We start from the raw sequence: 20,097 nt of genomic DNA on the forward strand, positions 1-20,097 counted from the left end.
GTTCTGGTATTCTGGACAAGGAAATTTTCATTAGTTGCTGATGCGAGTCCGATATTTATGAGTATGAGTCACTTTTTATAACATATTTAGAATATTTTCAGGCACTTGACTATTGTGAAGATCATGCATTAGATGGCTAATTAATAATTTACTCAAAATACAAAAAGGGCATGGGCGGTTGCTTGGTTTGCAAAAACGGAGCCACTGATGTGATCCTTGGGCCGGGCATCCAAAGAACGCATTACAGTTTTGCCAGGTAATTAATTTGGGTAAAATGGTACAAGTACTCAGAAATAGTCCCGAGATATCATTGGCTCAGTTTCTAAAACAAGACTATCAAGTAACTGCAACTTCGGATTCGGATATCTGTCACCAGGAATTATTTGAAATTTATAAAAACTTTAAAATCCATTGACAGCGGAAAAGGTCCTTACTTATTGGGTGAAAGTTGAATGACTTCTTTGAAATCGTGAAGATTTATCAAGGGTGGCTCTATCTGCACACACTTATTACGGTTTCACCGGATTTCTGTGTGGACAACATTTGATGAATATAGAACGATAAAGAAATACGAGACGGAAAGTTTATTCTTAATTTCCTTGCCTTTCGGGAAGTCCTTCGATGGGAAGCTTTGTTTTTTATGTCATTAAGGTTGTTTATTTCTTACGTTCCACTATGTTACCTAGCACTAAAGTTGAAAAGTAGTGAAAATTTTCATTTTCTATGCTTTTGTCTCGGTCGTTGTTATTCACTGTTTGCAGAATTTTTTTCGCTGTTGCTCAGTGGACATGCCATGGAAACCTCCGATAGGTCTGCAGCGCGTGCAAAGTGGAGTGAATTTCCATCCAAGTTTAATGACTTGAGGCAGCCTTTGAATCCTGCTGAAACAGCATGGCGACCTACCAGACGATTGGCTGCAAACAATGATCATACAGTCTTAGATACATTGTAGCTGAACAACTTTTCTGCTAATTGGTCGGCTTGTGGTGTTTGAATGAATTTGCTAAGTTTAAACAGAAATTCGTGGTCAAAACTCTTCGCGTGAATTAATTTCCTCCCCTTTCAAGTAAAACTCGAGAATATCCGAGGGAATCAAGTTTCTTGATACACACATTCTCAAACTCATTAATAATTCATGCAGTCAAAAGCCAATAAATGACCTCCATTTCGGTCAGGTGGATGAATCTTGATACCCCAATGAAACACCAGATGAAACACCACCAGGTTTTCATCTGAGATGAAACATGTTTTTCATCTGAGATCAAACATTTGCATTTTAATGAGATTAATTTCTTATTGTTTCATTTGAGAAGACATGTCAAAAACTCGGGCTTCGTGCTTTATCACGGGTTCCAAATACCTCGAAACAGATGAAAGCACTCGGCCTGCGGCCTCGTGCTTTCATCTGTTTCTCAGTATTTGGAACCCGTGATAAAGCACTCGCCCTCGTTTTTGACATATTACTTCAAGCCAAAGTATCCCTACACATATATGCATTTCGCGCGAAGTGGACGCTATTATATGTGTTTGTCAGCCCTGTTATTGACCATGTTAGATCTGTAGAAATGATTGATAAAATTGTCTTGTCGTGAACTTTGGGGATTGAATGCAACTGTGTGCATTGGCTATTAATGGCCTTTGTGGGGGACTTGGTAGAAGGGAATATGTTCCATTGTACTGCTGTTGTTTTACAATCAAAGCTGGCATCAGTTCTCAGATTCTGAGGAGTTATCCAACAATTTTCCGCCCAAATATACCGAGTCAACTGAAAAATAAAAAATTTTACCTGGGTATCCGCCAAGAAAGAGTTCTCCCTTCATGCTTGCGCCATGTGGCACAGGACTACTAACAGCATGATGCTCATCCAGGTCAAGAGTGACATTCGGTCCCTGTTTGATAACTCTGACCGTGTGCCACTGCATTTGGCACATCAGGTAAGATGACGTGCTATTGTTTTCAAGGCCTGGCTCTGTCCATAACACTCGCGATTGGTTTTTCGTTGTGTTGTACGTGAGAATAAGCTGAAAGCAAGGAACATTAAACATTGGATTTGCTGGAAATTTTAACAACGCAAAAATAATTACGATTATGAAACTTTGAGTTTCAGTTTTATACTCCCTCACCCTTTCTTGAAACCCAATTTTTTTGGAATTCCTTGTCGTTTTAGCGTCATTTACCCATTGGCAAGTTGTTAGGGACTGATTTAGTCTATGTGAGCAGTTTACAATTGGGATCTTTACTTTTTATGCAAAAAATGAAAGCACAAGGACTGTCGTTGTCGAGTGAGAAATGTTCCAGCTTCACCTGATAAAAATCATCCAAGTCCAATACTGTCCCACAGATACGGACCGTTAATAGCAAGTAACGATCCGTACGGAAAAATATCACTTTCCCCCGTAATTTACGACATCATTTTGGTTTGACGCATCCCTTCTGTAACATTACTTGTATATCAACTGAACTCCATAACGTTGAGTACCTGACCACTTGATTGCTCCAGACTCACATACATTCTGTTGCCTGTAGTAAAGAAGAGAAGCTTAAGTCAAAGTCTTAATTTTCACTGAGACCTGTTGTCAAGGCGATTAATTTAACCCTGGGCTCAAAAAGCTGGGTCCAGGACAACTTCTCGATCCTGTAAAACCTTGGATCACCATTAAGCGAGGCTATAGGTAGGGGCGCTTTCCATTTTCAGGCCTGGCCGACCAGATCAACCAGAAAACGGAATTTACCAATGTGGAAAACTGGTAAACAAAAAATAAACCAGAGAAACCTAACGCGATGAAACTAGATCAAACTGACTGATACATGGGATGAAGACGCCTCATCATGTTCCCAACTATTGTTAAATCAGGGTTGCCAGGGTGAGCGAAAAGTTTTGTTTGATTTTGTATATGCCGTATTTCTTTTACTGCGCCTTTCAATAACATGTAGACTCTGAAGATCAAGATTCAACCAACCGTTACCCTTTTCATTGCCGTCAATCACTGCAATAGACCTCTAAAAACAAAAACGTTTGGGTCAACGAGGTCAAAAGGTCATCTTCGTGCGCTGTGATTGGCGGATTTCGATCCATTTTGTCGGTTTCTGTATTTTGTACGGTCAGTTAGTCGTCCCCGTTATTATGATTGACTGTAGTAAAACATGCAAATCTTTAGTTTGGGTTGAAGTTCATAGTCTGTATGTTATTAAAAAGCGCAGTAATTCTACTCGAAGACACTAGCTATTCAGCTACTCTCAAATTCGAGTGAAAATAAAGTCTGTTTGTATGTATCAATGCATGCATGTATTATTCCCATCTTTCTTTTTTTTTCTCTTAGACAGGTTATGTACGGGCTATGTTAAGTACTCCTAGGAATTGTTTCTTACCAAGTCTCTCACCTGATTCGTTCGTCGAGTTACCCATGATCAAAAACAGTATCCCGTCTCGCGATGAGGTGCGTAATGTCAACTGGACGCTAAAATTTGCACCTAAAGTGAAGTTATCTAGAAACGGAAAGGAGAACTATCCTTGTCAATAATTGTATACACGCTCAATAACACATTATTTCACAAGGGGTCTTATGTTGAACTTCAAACTCAGTTTGAACTACAAGCGCAAGGTTACGCAGACACAAAAAATTCCAATGTTTTATGCCCCAGGTCTGAACAACACAACATGATGAAAGTAGAAACAGACATTAGCTATACGACATTTTATACAAAAAACTGATGTTTTCTGTATGTCGTTATGTCCCTGTGTGAACCAGGCTTAACACGATTACATTACAAGATTCATAAAAGGTCTGAGATTCCAGAGCAGGCCTGTCAATCTGTATTTCTAATTTAACAACGCACAGGAAGTAATTCTTTAAAGTTACGGGGGGGGGGGGGAAGGGAGCTAACAATACCTTTCGATAACAGTTGACATCGGTAAGCGAAACACAGTTCTAGATAGTGGATGCATTATAACGTGGTATAGAGCTTAAAAAGCCAAGCTGGTTTATGGATGGTGAATCAGAATTAGATTAATGCTTCTAGAGCAAGGCTGGGCTATAGTGACCAAATTAACATTTTAAAATGTGGATGCTTACCAAATCTTGCCCACGAAGAGCCGTTGAAACCGAGCCCTGGCTGAGCCTCACTGTAGCATGATCCGCCACTTTTATCAGGTCCTACCATGTCCAGCTTGGTTAAATCAAACATCTCTTTGTTATTCTCTTCTTTGAAATCACGGATACACCCAACAAAGCTAAGATACCTGAAACAAATAAAAAATGACATTTTGCTATCCAATGTCAACGCTTTGGTACTCGAATGAAATGGTGTTAAGGCCAGGTTACACGGCGAAAGCTGCAGCGTACACGTGTCAGGTTTGGATTTGGACATTTATGCGCAGTAAGTCTTGGTGTTGCTTGTGGCTTGTGCCTTTGTTGTGAAGAATGTTTGTTTTTATTATTTTTAATTTTAGTCATCACCAAAATACAAAGCATAGGATCAGTAGTGTTGAGATGGCGGTGGTAAATTTTCACGTCCGTTTTCTCTAGACATGCGCTGGAGGCGTCCACCAGTGAGGTGGAACTGGAGAGATGGTCAAACTCTGTTCTCCATATGCGTCAGACCAAGTCAGAAGAATCGTCTACAAAGCGAAGCCCCAGGATCGATCCGCCATTCACTTACGACTGGGATAACAATCAAACAACATTCCGAAGCAACGGACCATAAGATCATTACCCGCTTAATTCACCCACGTCAAGTCAAACAAGTGCTGAACATATTATATTCAGTATTAACTGACAGCCATTTGATGACATGTTTCCTAACTTCAAGCCCGGCCTCAAGGCAAAGGGATTGCCCTGTATTTTCTTTCCCTCTTCGAATAACATCTGATTCAGTCACCTCAACATACCTGTTCGTAAGATGTGGTGCAACTACATGATTTGGAATACCACCAATGTACAGCTTACGTAGGTTCATGGAGTTGCTTGGTGGATCGTGTCTGCCATTACTGTATTCCCTCGTACTCACCAATATGGCACCAAAATGAAAATGCCGGAGAATGTAAACCTGATAAAACAAAATACAGTGGAAGCTCTCTTAATGGACACTCTCGTAAGCGGACAGCTCTACTTACGACCTCCTTCACAAAACCCCGTTTGAACTCCCATACAAACTCTGTATTTCTCGTAAACGGACATTCCCGTAAGCGGCCGCGGACATTTTCAGAGGTTACGATTTAGACTTTTCCTTTGTTTTTAAGCTCCCGTAAGCGGACACCCGAAAGGAAGTCCCAGTAGCCTCTGAATCTTATTTTAGTCAATCAACCTCACATCGCTGTTCGTCACAAGATTTTACAGTGCGTTAATTACAGTTATCGCCATTATCGCGGCATTGCATAAGGCAATAAAACAAAAAAAATCATTTAATTTGGTGGGGGGTATTTTTGTGCATTCCCAATGTTTTTTCGTTAGCTGGGAAAGCTCCCGTAAGCGGCCATCTATCCCTTACACCTCTAGTGGCCGCTTACGAGAACCATTCACGTAAGCGACCAGCTCCAGTCACGGACACCTTTTTCGCGTCCCGAGGGTGTGCTTCCACTGTAGCTCGATTACTGAGGGACATTTGTATTTCATTCGAGGAAGTCCTCTGAGGTAGGAATAGAAAAAAAACATAGTGCCATTATGTTGGACTTGTGTGAATCGATTTTTAACAGAGGTCTGGCTAACGTTTATCTATTTTTGTGTGTAGTTGAGTTGTTTTTGCATAACGTTTAATTAGTTTATCGAGTTGAGGTCATCATTGAACATTCTCTTGTTAAGTTCATTTGATGTCTTGCTTCGAAACGTCGCGTAGTACACTAACCAATTGTCAGTTATCACCTATCGTGTAGCAGGGAAATTTTGCGGGAGTTTTATTTTGCGGATTGACGATTTTTGGTGGTTTGCCGGAACAAATTTTTGCGGTTCGAGATGACTAAAATTTCTGCTGGGGACTAATTTTTGCGATTCTCCGTTCAAGGAGCAGAGTATTAAAGTGGAAAAAAAACCTTAACAGTGTGGAACAGCTTTTAGGGGCACGATAATAATGATCGCGGGCCCTACTAGAGAAGCATAACATCACAGAAGTCGTCGTACCAGCAAATACGGCTGCGTTTAACCAACCCCTTGATGTATCAGTTAATCGTCCCTGTAAACATTTCAAGGATGGTATGCTGGAGAAATTGAGAAGAACTGAAAGGCTGCACAAAACACCAGTGACATTGCCATTGAGATGGGCTTTCCAGTTACTTATGCGTGAGCTTACCTCTCGTTGGCTGATCGATCGTAATCAGTACATGCATAAAAACCCAGCAATCACGTGAATGGATGGAAAAAATGTGGCATCGCAGACGCCCTAGCAAATGATGTTTCTTCAGATGACCCCATTCGTGCCAATGTAATATACTGAAATGCTGTACACTTGACATTTTCTGTGCTTTATACATTGTTTTGTTTGCGATACAGACTACCGTATGTATCTAAGCTCTGGTTGCTTTTTCCAATGGAAAATCATGATAACTTAAACGTTTTAGTCCAATGTATATCACCCAGTGGCACATATTAAAAGCGGAGTTTTAATTTGACTGAAGGGAGTTAATTTTTGCGATTTTGCGGGGGGTTTTTTTCTGCGGGAACTAATTTTTGCGAATCGAGGTCAATCCGCAAAATCCGCAAAAATCAGAATCAGCAAAATTTTTAAACTACACGGTAGTCGAAAACAGAAAAGCTGAACGGGAAATAGACAAAGTTCCGTTCATAGACCAAAACATCCCCTCAGTAATTTATCTTTCTTTTACATGTGAAATATGGAGAGATAAACTATAAAGTTACAGATACCTACCCTGTACCAATGGCCTTTCCCAGAATACTTGCTTGTTGTACTTATAGACACTAGACCTCTGCCCGAGTCAAACTTGTAAACTAACAGACCACTCATGAGCTCCAGCGAAAAGAACTGCGTCGGGTGTGTCTCGTTATCGGTGGCATATAACAACAGACCGTCATCTGAAAGAGCTCGGAAATCTAAACCGACAACAAAACTGACAAAAAAGGAGACATTAGATAATGATTAATACTCTTAAACAAGTGCTTTGTTCTGAATTATTCAAAATTGTATAGACCTTTTAAGTAAATAAGGGACATCTAAAAGTGAAGTAAGACCTTTTTAAAAAATTTACGCTGTTTAGGATCCATGAAAAACATGCAAAATTGGCTCGTTTTATAACAAATTAAAAGAAAAACTCTGTACATGCAAAAGCAAATCGACTAAGTGTGGGGTACATTACTACCCCACGTTTGGGCTGTGACAGCGAGCGAGTAACATCTTAAGATTGTTTGGATTATTTCTCTCTGGTCTAATTTTCTCTATCCGTTAGCAATGTGCCAAGATAACAAAATTAAACCCACTTGGGAACAAAGTTATTGGGTTTACCTGTTATTCCACCACTTTTTTTATGTTACAGAAATATATTACTATTAAGGTTGTTACTCTTGGAGGGTGGCTGCTCTCAGGAGTTTCTAACAACCGTCAAATTTTATCGCTCCTTTTGAAGGATTGCTACTTTGAGAGCTTTGTAACTATAGGAAATTGACGGTGATTAACCGACAGTAACAATCACTTTTGTATTAACGGACGTATTGATTATCAGACTATCATGTACCAGTTGATACTCTCAAAACAAATATGAAGCAAGAGTTGATAGTAACTCCCAGAAAATTGAGGGTTTTTTTAACTTACCCGTTACTAAAGATGGCTCGTCGGTTGTCAGTCAAGTTGAATCCAATGTAACTTTGTCCTTTGCTCTCCAAAAGACCGAAATGTACCGTCCTTGCATTGTTAGACGAGGTGGGTGGTTGAAGAGCGGCCCTGCACGTCTTAGGGACTGCAGGAGGTACTCGCGCTGGAATGACGCCAGCTTTTGATACACCCAGTGTGTGACCAGAAAAGAAGCTCACAGACCTGAGAGAAGGACAGGCCAAATCAGATTAAGGAAGGAAAAAAGAATACATAAGATAATACGAGTTGTCGGTAACTATGGCATGGAAGTGGGAGCATGCACTGCTGAAGTTAGCTGGGGAGCAAGGAACTTTAAAGTGTCCACGTCATCGTTGAAACAGCAAGGGACTCTCTTTTTTGTGTTGAGGGTCTGTCTACATTTATCTGTGAGCTGGTGTAAAATTATGAGTGAATTTAAAGGAGATGCCACAGGCCTCTGTACATGGTGATGTTCAATCCCTCTGTTTTTTAAAGTTAATTTGGACAGATTACCCAGTTTCCAGAAAGTTTACTGTATAAAACGACAATTCTTCTTGTTCGAATATTACCCTAAACTAACAGAACTAAATAGAAATGACTTAAAAGAAAAGAAGAAAAAACAGTTACGTTTAGAATCACAGTTATAACAAGTGGATGACGAGTATGATAAACTGCGGCCAGTCCAGCATCCAGTACACTACGATGTTTATATCTAGGACGCCACTTTCCTTACAGCGGCTATTTTTTATGTAGAAAACAATTCCTCATAGTAAAGCGATATGTATTTAAGTCACCGGCTTAAAATCAGGTATGGAAAATAACATATTTTTGTCTCAAGTAGTTTCAGGATTTAGAGAATCGGGCGTGCATCCTCACCATAATTTTGAGGTTCAATATTCGCATCGACCAGAGATATATCCAAAGCAGCTACATTAAAATATCACTTCAGTGAAACAAGTTCCTGGGAATACCGAGAAATGTTTAATCAATACAACAAAGGCAAACATAAGAGCTGAGTTTATTGTGGAACCTGGCGTAAAACTTTCTCTGTTGAATTTACCGTGAATTGATGAGCAAGTCCTTCATTCCTCCCTGGAAGCAGAGCGCATAAGCAACCTGAGATGACATGTTACGAGGGACACCACCCATGTAGAACGGATTAGTTAGAACCAGCGGTGATGCAACAAAGTCAAATGTACCAGAATGAAGTAAAGTGTTGTTGACATCCAGCGAGTATCTATAAAAAAGAAAAAGGTATCAGCATATTCATTTGGAACCTATAGAATGGCATTTTGTTGTTAAACCTTCAATATGACAAGACCCGTTTCGGGCTGAAATTGGAGTTAGACGCTTACATGGAAACGTTTATTAACGATCCTGTTGCTTACAAGACCTATATAAGGAATTTAGAAGGCAGACTATTACGCAGAAAATTATTTATTTCAAATTACTTGACCAGTTATGATCCCGTTGGAAAAAATTCCCAGTTTTGCATCACTTTTATTTGTTGTTTTTGGCACTCATTGTTTATAATAATGATCGTTTATTATTCACCATTGCAGTTAATAACTGAATTAAAGGGATAAAATACAAGCTTAAAAAAATTATCACTTCAAATAACGTCGTCCCATTAATTTAAACATTATCATTATAATCTTACGTTTGCACATTATACAGTTTTTATAGTGCAGGCGTTTCTACATACCCATTTCCTGATAACGTAAGGCGGACTACATGCCACGAGCTGTCAGAGAAAGTCATGTTATTCGATGAAGAAAAAGCCGGAGGAGATTTGGTGTCTCCCAACCATAACATTAAATCTCCATGCAGTAATGCCAAATAAAACGAAGGAGTGCCCTGCAGAGGCAGAAAAGTAATTCAATTCTTTAATTGGATAGGTAGTTAGAAAAGATTTTCGATATTGACTTGGGCTTAGCCATTTTGCTGCTTATTATCCTGCCAAACATATCTCATTCAATACAACAATGGCCACTTTCTGCCTAAATTGTCTTCCGTGAAACGAGGCCAATATTAAAACGTTGTTGCTAGGGAGGCACGAGCATTTTTACAACTATTTCCTACGATCAGAGCGTCTCCTTTTTTCCAGTTAGTTTGATGTTTTTCAATTTGTTTGTTGTATTTTTCTGTAGATGCTCTGATCACGTACACGGTAGAGCCAATTGGCGGGAAGACAAAATTCTCCTCAAATCGTTTGTAAGGAGACCCCCGTGCTAGGTCTTTGGGTTCAAATCTGTCAAATTAAGACAAATTTTATTATTCCTTTAGGCATGTCTTCCAAGCTCTTTTTTGGTAGTTACACTAGTTCCTTAGGCATCGCACATCGCAAAAACTGATGTCACCAAACGGTAATTATTACAGCCATTTTCAATGTTACGTACATAGCGACTATCTTTCGACGTTGCATCCTCCGACATGCCATGTAACCACGTCTAAGTCAAAAAGTCTACCTCAGAAGTACAACTGATTTACTTATACGGTTGAACTCGACTTTTTGTCAATGAAGATGGGTTTATTTATCTTCAGACTGACTTCGAGGAATATCAAAAGGTCAATCCGAGATCAACAAATCGACGGTTTTGAAGTTTAACGCCTTGCAAACAAAACGGTTGAATTCCAGCGGAAGTCAGGGAACAGAGCCGATCGAAAGGAGTCAAATAGTTTGCTTTTTCTCGAAAGCCGTGCAAAGTTAACAGGTTAACACATTTATGAGCCATTTTAGGTCAGTAGCTTTAGTTAATTTTTCATTTCTTTTGCTAATAAATTTGGCGACTTGATAGTTAAAACGCCGGGTCTTTCGTTAAGTGATCTGAGATAACATTTCATTCCCCTGTTCAATTCATTCAAATCTGAGATATCATTTCATTCACCTGTTCAATTTACGAGTTCGCTCACAGAGTGCTTTGATTCTGTCTGACATCGGATTGGCATTGTAGGAGACATTGAAATGTTGGCCATTTTACGGCATTTAGTGTAGAGAGATTAAAGCGTTCTTTTTCTGTAATAAATTGCTTACGTCGTTTCCACTGTACAGAAGTACTCCACTCTCCTCTTCGGTCTTGAAGGTAAATGTCAGTGACGACACTTGCGCACTACCGACATCAACACTTGCGTATGAACACTCGCCATTTTCTTCTCGGTAACCATAGAAACGTGTTCCATATTCAATCTGCAAGTCATTAGCAGGTCTAAGCAAAGTTAACTGCATTGGACAAGGTTTGCCTCTAGATTAATTTAAAGAGCAGCTATGACCTTCCATGTGTTTACGTTTCATATGAAAACCAAAATAAGAAAAGGAAGGAAAGATTCTTACCCTCTACTCGTTAAGAAAAAAAACGGAATTATATTTACCTCATAGAAGGAAAGAATACTCTTAGAAACTCTTTTTACTTGGCATAAACTTTTTTCCTTCTTGTGGAAAACTCAGCAGTGGGACAGCAAACAAACGCAACCAACCGAACCTGGGCACAGCTGTTCAAAACCCGATTAAGCCAATCCTGGGTTAACGTGAAGTTTGATTGATTTTAATTAACAATCAATAATCATTTTTCCAACAGATTTTTGCCCTTCAGTTTTAACTCAGACTGTTTTTTACCTTTAGCTAAAAAAATGAGCTTTTAAAAACGTTTTTAAGGAGCGAGATGAAAACCTCGGTTAACTTTTAATCGGGGATTACCACTAATCGTCTTTCGAACAACTGGGCACTGGCGTTTACAGTGAAATGTTCCCAAACAAAAATATGCTTCCATTTTTGCGCATGTACATTTATAATACTTTTAGTAGAGCGAACTACCAGAAACGAAAAAATTATCTTGTAAGGGAACCGTCTTGCTAGCGAATTGAAGTACGTCCGACCTTGTCCCACAGTTGTCTACAATGCAATTACGCAATCCAGCTTGAACTGAAGGTTTTCAAGGAAAGTAATGGATGAGGATACTGAAAAGACCCCTTTAAACCTTTTAAGATTATTAATTGTCCATAACGCTGTAATTGCGCAAAAACAACCTTTTATAATACTGAAACATTTTCTGGCGGACACTTGACGATAAGACCCACAAGTCGTATTCAGCTCTGTAAAATTTCCTCAAACTATCGTACATTGAACGATTCTGCAAGATAGCTTCATCCTGACTAAGATTATCTTGTCCAAGGCACTATTTTAGCTCGCCCTACCCCAGTCTTCCATCACACTTGACATTTTGTATTTGCCGTTTTCACACCGGACTGATCCATCCATGTTAAATTGAAAAAGGGTCGGTTATATTCACCAACAGAGAACTCCTCAAGACAGACGATTAAAATGAGGGATGAAATCCATCTGAGGTTATAATATAACCGTTCTGTTTTCAAATGAAAACTGTTCATTCTTTAGAAGAGTTATCCGTCTTTAGTGTAAACCATGTTTGTTCTTACCGGTCCTCTAATAACTCCACTGAAAGATACTCCTCGTTTGCCAATCATCAGCAACGGATCATTGAAGTTTCGCGGTACAAAAACTCCAGCTGTGGCACCAGAGAGCATTAAATTGTTCATGTCACCAGAAAACGCCTCGGTCACTTCAAAGGACGTTACACTGAAAACCAAGATAGTAGTAAATGCTTTATGGCGTCTTACTGGCATAAAGCAGAAAATCTAAGTGTGTCACTTAGTGTGTCTCGCCGACCGGTTGGCTCAGTTGGTAGAGCATCGGGCTCCCGTGCGGGAGGTCGTGGGTTCAAACCCCGGCCGGACCAACACTCAGGGTCTTTAAATTAATTGAGGAGAAAAGTGCTGCCTTTGTAATTGACATCTGCAAATGGTTAGACTTTCTGGTCTTCTCGGATAAGGACGACAAATCGTAGGTCCCGTCTCACAACCCTTGTCCATGATTCTTTGTGGGACGTTAAAGAACCCACACACTGTTCGCAAGAGTAGGGGCGTAGTTCCCGGTGTTGTGGTCTGGCCTTCTATCTTTCACACTCATGCTTGGGTTAAGTGGGTGGGTGGGTGAGATCTAATATGGACCGATAGCGGCTGCCAAGGGCGCCTTCACATGCTGAAGTCCGATCTCACCCCATAGAATTGTAAACCGCCATGAGACTTGGTGATATGTGCGGTATAAAAGAAATTCATTCATTCATGATCGTGCACATTACGCGACTCTGTTGCTGAATATAAAAACCAGGTATTAAAGAAGTAAAGAATAAACTGCTTTTGTCTTGGCATGGAAAGAGGGAATGTCTATTTAACAATTGTTCCAGAGCAGGCATTGGGTATGAGCAGGAGCCTGATTATGGTAGATAGACGCCTGATTGGCTGTAATCATCCCATATCCAACAAGTGCGAGTGGAATAATTTTTTAATTAAAAACAACTAGGAAATATTGATAGATCTCCCTGAATAATTTCACAGGAACAATCAGAAGATTACTTAATGGTAGCTATATCTCGGTCATGGTATAATGGCTGAGATCCTTTGGTTGTTTCTTATTAATTCAAATTGTTACATCTCAGCTAAAATTTTGTATATTAACTGGAGTGAAAAGGTTTTATTGGTAAACCACTGTCAACATATCGTTTTGAAAATAATTAAGCATGGAAAAAGGACAAATAGAAGGCAGCTTCTACCACGAAAATAATTCCCGTTATAATTTGAAGTGTTAATTTCAAACCTGCTTCGATTTAAGGCTCCAAAGGTGATCACATGATCACTGCCAATCACAGTCATACCAGTGTCAACAAATCGAGTGTCCGCTGGCTCCACTGAGGCCGATGGCTTCACAGACAGCGTAGCGTTCATCGGCGTACGCACGGCACGAACACGATACCATTGACCATTTGCATACGAAGAGCTGGGAATTTATGAAGTGGAAATAGTTACAAAACTAATTAAGTAATTAACCGATCAATCAATTAGAGTAGTAGTATAGAGAGCTAAATCCAATATGAGATCATCATCATCATCATCATCATCATTGTATTTAATCCGTACATATTGTGGCTCCAGTAAGGTGTGCTATGTGCTATAATGAGAACTAAATGTTTTCTCTTTTGTACATCTCACCAGTGCAACACACAAAAAAAACACCTTTAAGGAAAAAAATTCACCAGAATAAAAAATGGAACAGATACTGTTGAGGTTATTTATTTAATATTTATTCCATTATATTCATTATCTTTACAGGAGCTAAACTACTTTACCTGGTACTTGGTAGCGTGATGGCATCATTTTGATCCGGTTTAAAGTAGAATTTTACTTGTCCGTTGTGAAGATAAACGACAAAGTGATATCTCTGTTGCTCGTTTGAAACAGCTATAATGATTCCATTCTGTTGCAGTGTCCTAAAGTCCACCTCAACTGCAGCGTAACCCAAGCTACTATTGAACGGACCTGGTACATGTTGGATATAGCCGTTTCCATGGAAACTAGAAGCCTTTCCGTTAGCAGGATAAAACACTCTTTGGTACCGGGATGCGGCGTAAAGTCTGCTATTACCATGAACTTGTTTAGGATTCCAGAGATTGTATCGGGTATTATCTATAACTAGATTATCAATAATTCCGTTGAAGTACTCGTGCTCTCGAGATTCCTGTGGAAAAAAGTTAGATTTCTCTCAGAGCCAATCAGAGAATACTTTGCTTAACAAGGTACGGACTTTCTATTTCAAGTATTACTTAATATGCTGTTTTTTTCACTTCTTTCTAACAATTCACTTCTCCCGGTTCCTATATTTCTTTCGAGTAAAGTTACCTTTGCCGAGAAAGACGGGTTGATTATCTTTTCATTTAAGTATTTAAATATCACGACATTAGTGTTCAGGATGGAAGTTTTGCACAAAGTGTTGGCCAATAGTCAACTCAAATCCTCAATCAAAAGAGAAAAAATATTACTCGCTTAATCAAATAATACTCCACATATATTATAGTCGTCAACGGAGTAGGAAAGTACTTGTATGTGTTGGAAATTACCGTTGGGTCATTAGGTAATCCACCCAGATAAATCACACTTTGGTTTGTAAGCTGGAGCATGTTGATTCCACCACCGGCTGAGGAGCCATTTACCGTCACTGTTTCTCTGTCATTAATGCCTGCACTCACTGTTAAGAAAGCCTCGGCCTCAAATCTGCTTGGCAAAGAAAATACCCTTTAATGTTAAATCAGGGGCACCCAACAAGAACATTTAAACAAAATACTTAAAATGTCTTCCTGTTTTTCAAGATCCTTTTGTGCCCTTTTAAAGACATTTATGCCTTTCCCTTCCATTCTAACATGTATAATGGCCGTAATGTTCCAGTGTTACGAAATTTTGAGATGACACAAGAACACTGCAGATTTTATTTACGACTAAATTCCAACTTCTGAAGCGATTAAGACCATCGAAACAGATATCCATCGGATTGAAAGCAACCGTTGGGTGAACATGTTTCTGCATTGTCATTTCTTGTTAGGATCTGGATTTAGGTTTTCTCCATGCTTGACTTATGGATTGTGATTCGCCTTTTTTAATCAGGGTAGCTTTGAGCTTCCGCACCGTGAAACTGTTTTAACAGAGTTTGTTTATAATCAGATGTTGTAGTTATGACTTTTTCCTTAACGTAAAACAAGGGACAGATATTGGTATCTGGACACAACGGCTTGTTATCAAGCCTCGTGGACACATCTTTGGTATTTACTCTCACCTGGTGAAGTAGACGTTGTACCAAGTGTCATTCTTGAGTTCCAGGGGATTATGTGCCGCGATTGGTCCATGTCCGAGGTTAAAAACCGCGTGAATAGTGCTGTTAGATATATACAGGCCAAGGGTATTGGACTAAACGAGGGAAAAACGAAATATCTGTAAAATTAATTTTTCCAAGTGTTCACACAGGTCTTGTTAGCCAAGAGACTATTTTAGCTGTGAGCATTTAAAATTCCTAAAACTATTATAGTCATTTGGTGGATGACAAAGATACTAGCATAACTGGCGTTTTGGGTTTTGCAAGGTACTCGCTGACCCAAAATTCAGGCACCTGAGAATATCTTACTGAGTAATATTTATTGTCAAAAAGAAAAACAAAATTATAAAAAAAAAAAATCATCACTGTTTAATGATGATGTTGTCAAGAAGAACCAAAGATTGCGCAACTCTTTCCTAACTTACAGTGACTCATGGGCGTGTGTCCCAACCACTCAAGTTCTATGCCAACAAGCTAAAATATCACTAATCAGCAGTCGCTGAAAGGCGGTTCCTGAAGAAATTTTCCTGTCTACAAGCTGTGAAATGAAGCTGTTGAAAATTCGTTTATTTCCTTGAAAGATTTAAAACAATAATATCAAAGCGCTCACCACTTCACCAGAGCGTCCAAGAGTCAAATTATTTTGGTCTTCCACCATGTAGAGCAACATTCCATCGCTGCTGTTGGTCTTTATATCGAGGGAAATCTCGTTTGTGAAGGGATCTTCGATCGTGCGTTTCGATGGAGTGACCGTAATAAAGCTATCATTCACGAGATGAAGAGCAAGAGGAATTGAGGCAACCAAGTTTCTGATCCGGTTGAGTTTGCTTGACGTGTTATCAATGTGGATCTCTAGCTGATTTCGAATCGGCGGAAGTGTTTCCATAACTGCTTTAGCCTCCCGTACTGTGGCATTCGCTGGAGGCTCAGCTGGGTTTGGTGTCAGCCGGGCGGTGATGTTTTGTACTGGAATGGATCATAGCTTGCAATATTAACACACAATTGGGAGATGCCCTATCCCCTTGAACAACTAGAAGTGTTGCTAGCAACCGAGCGGCCATTACTAGGTTATTCTCCAGCATTTATAAGTGTGGATTGTGAAAGACAATGAGGAGTAGTGTCGCATGTACAATGTAAGGGCAAAGAATGAGGCTTTCGTCTTTAACTTACATACCTTACAGTAGAACATTTCAGGACCCCTTCGCATTATACGTCATTAAACCCGTACTGAAGTTGTCACTTTGCGAAATGAGCCCATAAGGTAGCTACTCACCATTAGAAAAGGCGTCATTCATCAGTGTTATTCCATCACTAGACGTGTTTCGGATGAAAGCCGCTTTTTCTAGTAGTGCAAGAACGTCGCGTTCCATCAGACTGAGGTGTGCTTCTATTTCAGCCAGTAGTATGCTCGTGTTTGTCACTTCACCTTCCGCCTCCACCAGATAGAGTACCACATCGGGCGCTAAAATAACAGATATCACGAGACGGAATCAGAGGAGAATAGTATCGATCATCAGCTAATAGACAGATAACCATCCTGTAAAGACTAGCAAACAGTCCACACAAAATGATATAAACACCCTTTGTCACAATCTTTTTCCCATTTCTCTGTTAGTAAGTGAGGATGTTGCAGTTTATCACATATTGAGATTTATCGACTGTTGGCAGCGTAGGTCTTAGAGTCACAATCGCCTTGCCTTCAATCACTTTAACCTGATAACGCACCTACGGTGGCATTTGCAAAAGTTCTGTGGTCCTGTGTACAACAACTTAAGAAACATTTCGAAGGCCGACTTCATATATGAGCCATATAGGAAAATGAAACCTGAAGCTATCAGGCTCTGTAGACCATATGATTTTAATATAAGCCTAACTAAATCTCGTTCTTGAGTTCAAAAATCAAAAGAATATTTTTCCTCGAACGAGGCTACTGGAGATAATTTGAATGCAAGAAAAAAAATATTAAAATGTCAGCTATTTTTGCAGAGAGTCTATTTTCGTTTTGCTTGATAAACCAACGAAACGAACGACCAAATGACAGGAAAATAAGAGCGCTACTAAAATAGCACCCGATCGCAGGTTACTCTCAATAATTGAGTTGGGTTTTTGGTCTATCGCGATTTTAAGAAATATATTCTTAAGATGTACCTAACATGAGCTTAAAATGATGTGATTAATTTAGAACGCCCGTGACATCTGGGACGTTACGCCGTTGAACGTACCTTTACTAGCAGCGGCCTGGTATCTAACGGTCTTGTTCCGAATAATGGGAAAGTTTTCATAGACTTCATTCCACACGGAGAGAGAATCCAGGAACGTTGCATTCGCCTCATAAATAAACTTTTCTAAACCTGAAAACCAGAGTAAGATTCTATTTATCGTGTTTCTTAACTTCAAAGTTATAAATGCGCCAAAAAATAAAATGCTTTTTGTAACTGGTTAAAAAAATCGTGCAATTATCATCGACTCAACTTGAGTTGCTATTGTCGCTATGATTTTGGAGTTCGACTTGTTCCAACTCTTTGGGACAAACGAAAGCAATTGGGACTAGCTTAATTGGGCACTGTTTCAGGGTTTTTTTTTCCTCTAATATAAATAGCTTCTTTTAGACATTGTGTGTCTATATATTGGCGAAAAATGTGCAATAAGTGAGGATTAGAAGGTAGTAAAAAACTCGTCGCTTATAAATCACCTACTCTTGTAAAAATACTGACTATTTTTGTTCAGGTACTTACTGTATGCAGAGACGTTTCTTCTTAGACTAACGTTGTAAAGTTCGTGGAAACTTTGCCAGACCATATCTGCCCTCCGTTTTAGGTCAGATAACGAAACTACACTGAGCTGTCGAGGATGAGTTTAAAAGCAATAATCAATTCATTTACAAAGATTTATGTACTTGCGTGTTAAATTTCATCTTATCTTAACCCAGCCGGCCCCGGAACCATTGTCTGAAATAAAAGGAATGAATCTGGCCTTTTAGCTCAGTCGATAGAGCAACGGACGATAAGATCTGCGTTTCAATCCCCTCCGAGGTTAAAGATTTTTTCTTTGCCTTGTGAGGTCTCCTATTTCATTGCTGGGGCTAACGCCAATTTCATGGGTTCACCTGGCACTATGACATACACTACAGAGGTAATGCTCTGATCCATCATCATTGTCTGAATTTATTCGACAAAGTACATCTTTTTGGGTAAAGAGACGTTTTCTTAGGAGAGCATCGTTTATCTGATGTCAAGTAGTTAAGACAGATGGGAAGTCACGATTCCTGGAAAGCCGATTAAATTAAGCCCCGATTAGCAGTTAATCCACGATTCCTTATCCCCAGAATAACTCATCGTGGGATAAAAGGGGTTCCTGAAGAGAATTAACCTCTTAATTAAACTCAGAATAAACTGGTCAGACAGGTTATTCGCATGCAGGCGGGAGGTGAAATAATAAATGTGTGGGAAAACACTCTTGCACTAAAATTACAAGCTTTATTACGGCATTTGTCAACTATTCAGTGATGCAAAGCAGCAAGCAAGGACAAGTAAAGTTAGGGAAATAATTTGCTGGTGTTACCACAACAGGTGTGTTCTTGTTTAGCCACCTTAACAGAAGAAAAAACCAAAACATTGCTTATAAACAACTTTTCGTAACGATATCCCCTCTTTCCCCTCACAAAAGTGGGGCAATCGGTTACGCAGAAAATGTCAACCGAACGTTATTCCCTTTGTCACAGCGAACAAACCATTTGTTGGTGAAGTACCAGAGATATTAAAAAAACATTCCTCGTAATAAAGATATCCAATTAAGCATCTCTTTCATGTTCTAGTTGTCAAGAACAGTCCAAAAGGAATGTTAGACTATAATTCGGCCCGAAATCTTTCACTAAATTTTACGTATTTCTCACGAAATCCACAAAGATTAAGGCGTTCAATATTATCTCACGAGATATCCAGGCAACTTTTTCACCTACCATGTTAGTGATGTTGTTAACTGTTCTGTTCGCCTTTTCTGCAAGGTCCAGGGACTTGTTAACCATTTTTTGTATTTCAAAATATCTGTCGATGGCCAACATCGCTAGGGCGCCATGAGAGCGACTGCGATTAAACGTCCTGATGCAAATAAATCGAAATATCTATCAGTAAGACAAAGATATTCCAATTTCGTATAAAGCTAATAGTTCAATGCTTAAAACAAACATTTGGATTTATCATCTGTGTTTGATAAGTTAATTTTCCCACCATAGTGAGACTCGAGAACTGACGTTCGAGCGTTACCCCTTCGAGATTTGCTCTGACAAAGGCCCACCGATGAACACCCCAGTTTCTTTAGAGCTAATCCCCTAACGTATGCTTACAACATTGGACGTGGGTGCCGGGAACGGATCAATAAGGATTCGACTCAGTCCCAGCGGAGACTTGGAGCTTTCTCCAGAGTACTCAACTTCCTGGTCAGAATTGGAATTGGAATTGCCACCCTTGGTCGTAACATCAATTTATCTCATCGAGCATTTTTCGCTCGAGGAGGAGGTTAGAAAAACGTATTCTCGATTGGGGCGCGTTCTAGAAAGTATCCTATTCTATAATTTATCCGGTCAGGTCATGTTATGAAATAAATTATCAGGCTTC

The 20,097-nt window shown here is 39.5% G+C and overlaps 1 protein-coding gene across 1 annotated transcript in view; it reads right to left on the reverse strand.

Moving 5' to 3' along the window:
• Nucleotides 1-92: 92 nt before the first annotated feature.
• The window catches only part of LOC146476906 (uncharacterized), a 62,088-nt gene continuing 42,083 nt past the window's right edge, over nt 93-20,097 (reverse strand). Inside the window, exons 31-51 of the mRNA XM_085114019.1 lie at nt 19,443-19,581; nt 18,220-18,325; nt 17,707-17,835; nt 16,758-16,946; nt 16,095-16,450; nt 15,449-15,579; nt 14,739-14,892; nt 13,971-14,359; nt 13,442-13,621; nt 12,205-12,364; nt 10,808-10,960; nt 9,479-9,630; nt 8,834-9,010; nt 7,756-7,977; nt 6,859-7,057; nt 4,889-5,046; nt 4,074-4,240; nt 3,382-3,486; nt 2,480-2,520; nt 1,787-2,021; nt 93-914 (exon numbers count right to left, since the gene is read on the reverse strand). Coding sequence (XP_084970145.1) covers nt 745-914; nt 1,787-2,021; nt 2,480-2,520; nt 3,382-3,486; nt 4,074-4,240; nt 4,889-5,046; nt 6,859-7,057; nt 7,756-7,977; nt 8,834-9,010; nt 9,479-9,630; nt 10,808-10,960; nt 12,205-12,364; nt 13,442-13,621; nt 13,971-14,359; nt 14,739-14,892; nt 15,449-15,579; nt 16,095-16,450; nt 16,758-16,946; nt 17,707-17,835; nt 18,220-18,325; nt 19,443-19,581 — 3,712 coding nt within the window. The 3' untranslated portion in view covers nt 93-744. The remainder of the gene's footprint in view (nt 915-1,786; nt 2,022-2,479; nt 2,521-3,381; nt 3,487-4,073; nt 4,241-4,888; nt 5,047-6,858; nt 7,058-7,755; nt 7,978-8,833; nt 9,011-9,478; nt 9,631-10,807; nt 10,961-12,204; nt 12,365-13,441; nt 13,622-13,970; nt 14,360-14,738; nt 14,893-15,448; nt 15,580-16,094; nt 16,451-16,757; nt 16,947-17,706; nt 17,836-18,219; nt 18,326-19,442; nt 19,582-20,097) is intronic.

The sequence above is a fragment of the Pavona decussata genome, unplaced genomic scaffold (assembly GCF_977016875.1).
Source record: "Pavona decussata unplaced genomic scaffold, jaPavDecu1.1 SCAFFOLD_72, whole genome shotgun sequence".
In the NCBI taxonomy this organism is placed as follows: domain Eukaryota; kingdom Metazoa; phylum Cnidaria; class Anthozoa; order Scleractinia; family Agariciidae; genus Pavona; species Pavona decussata.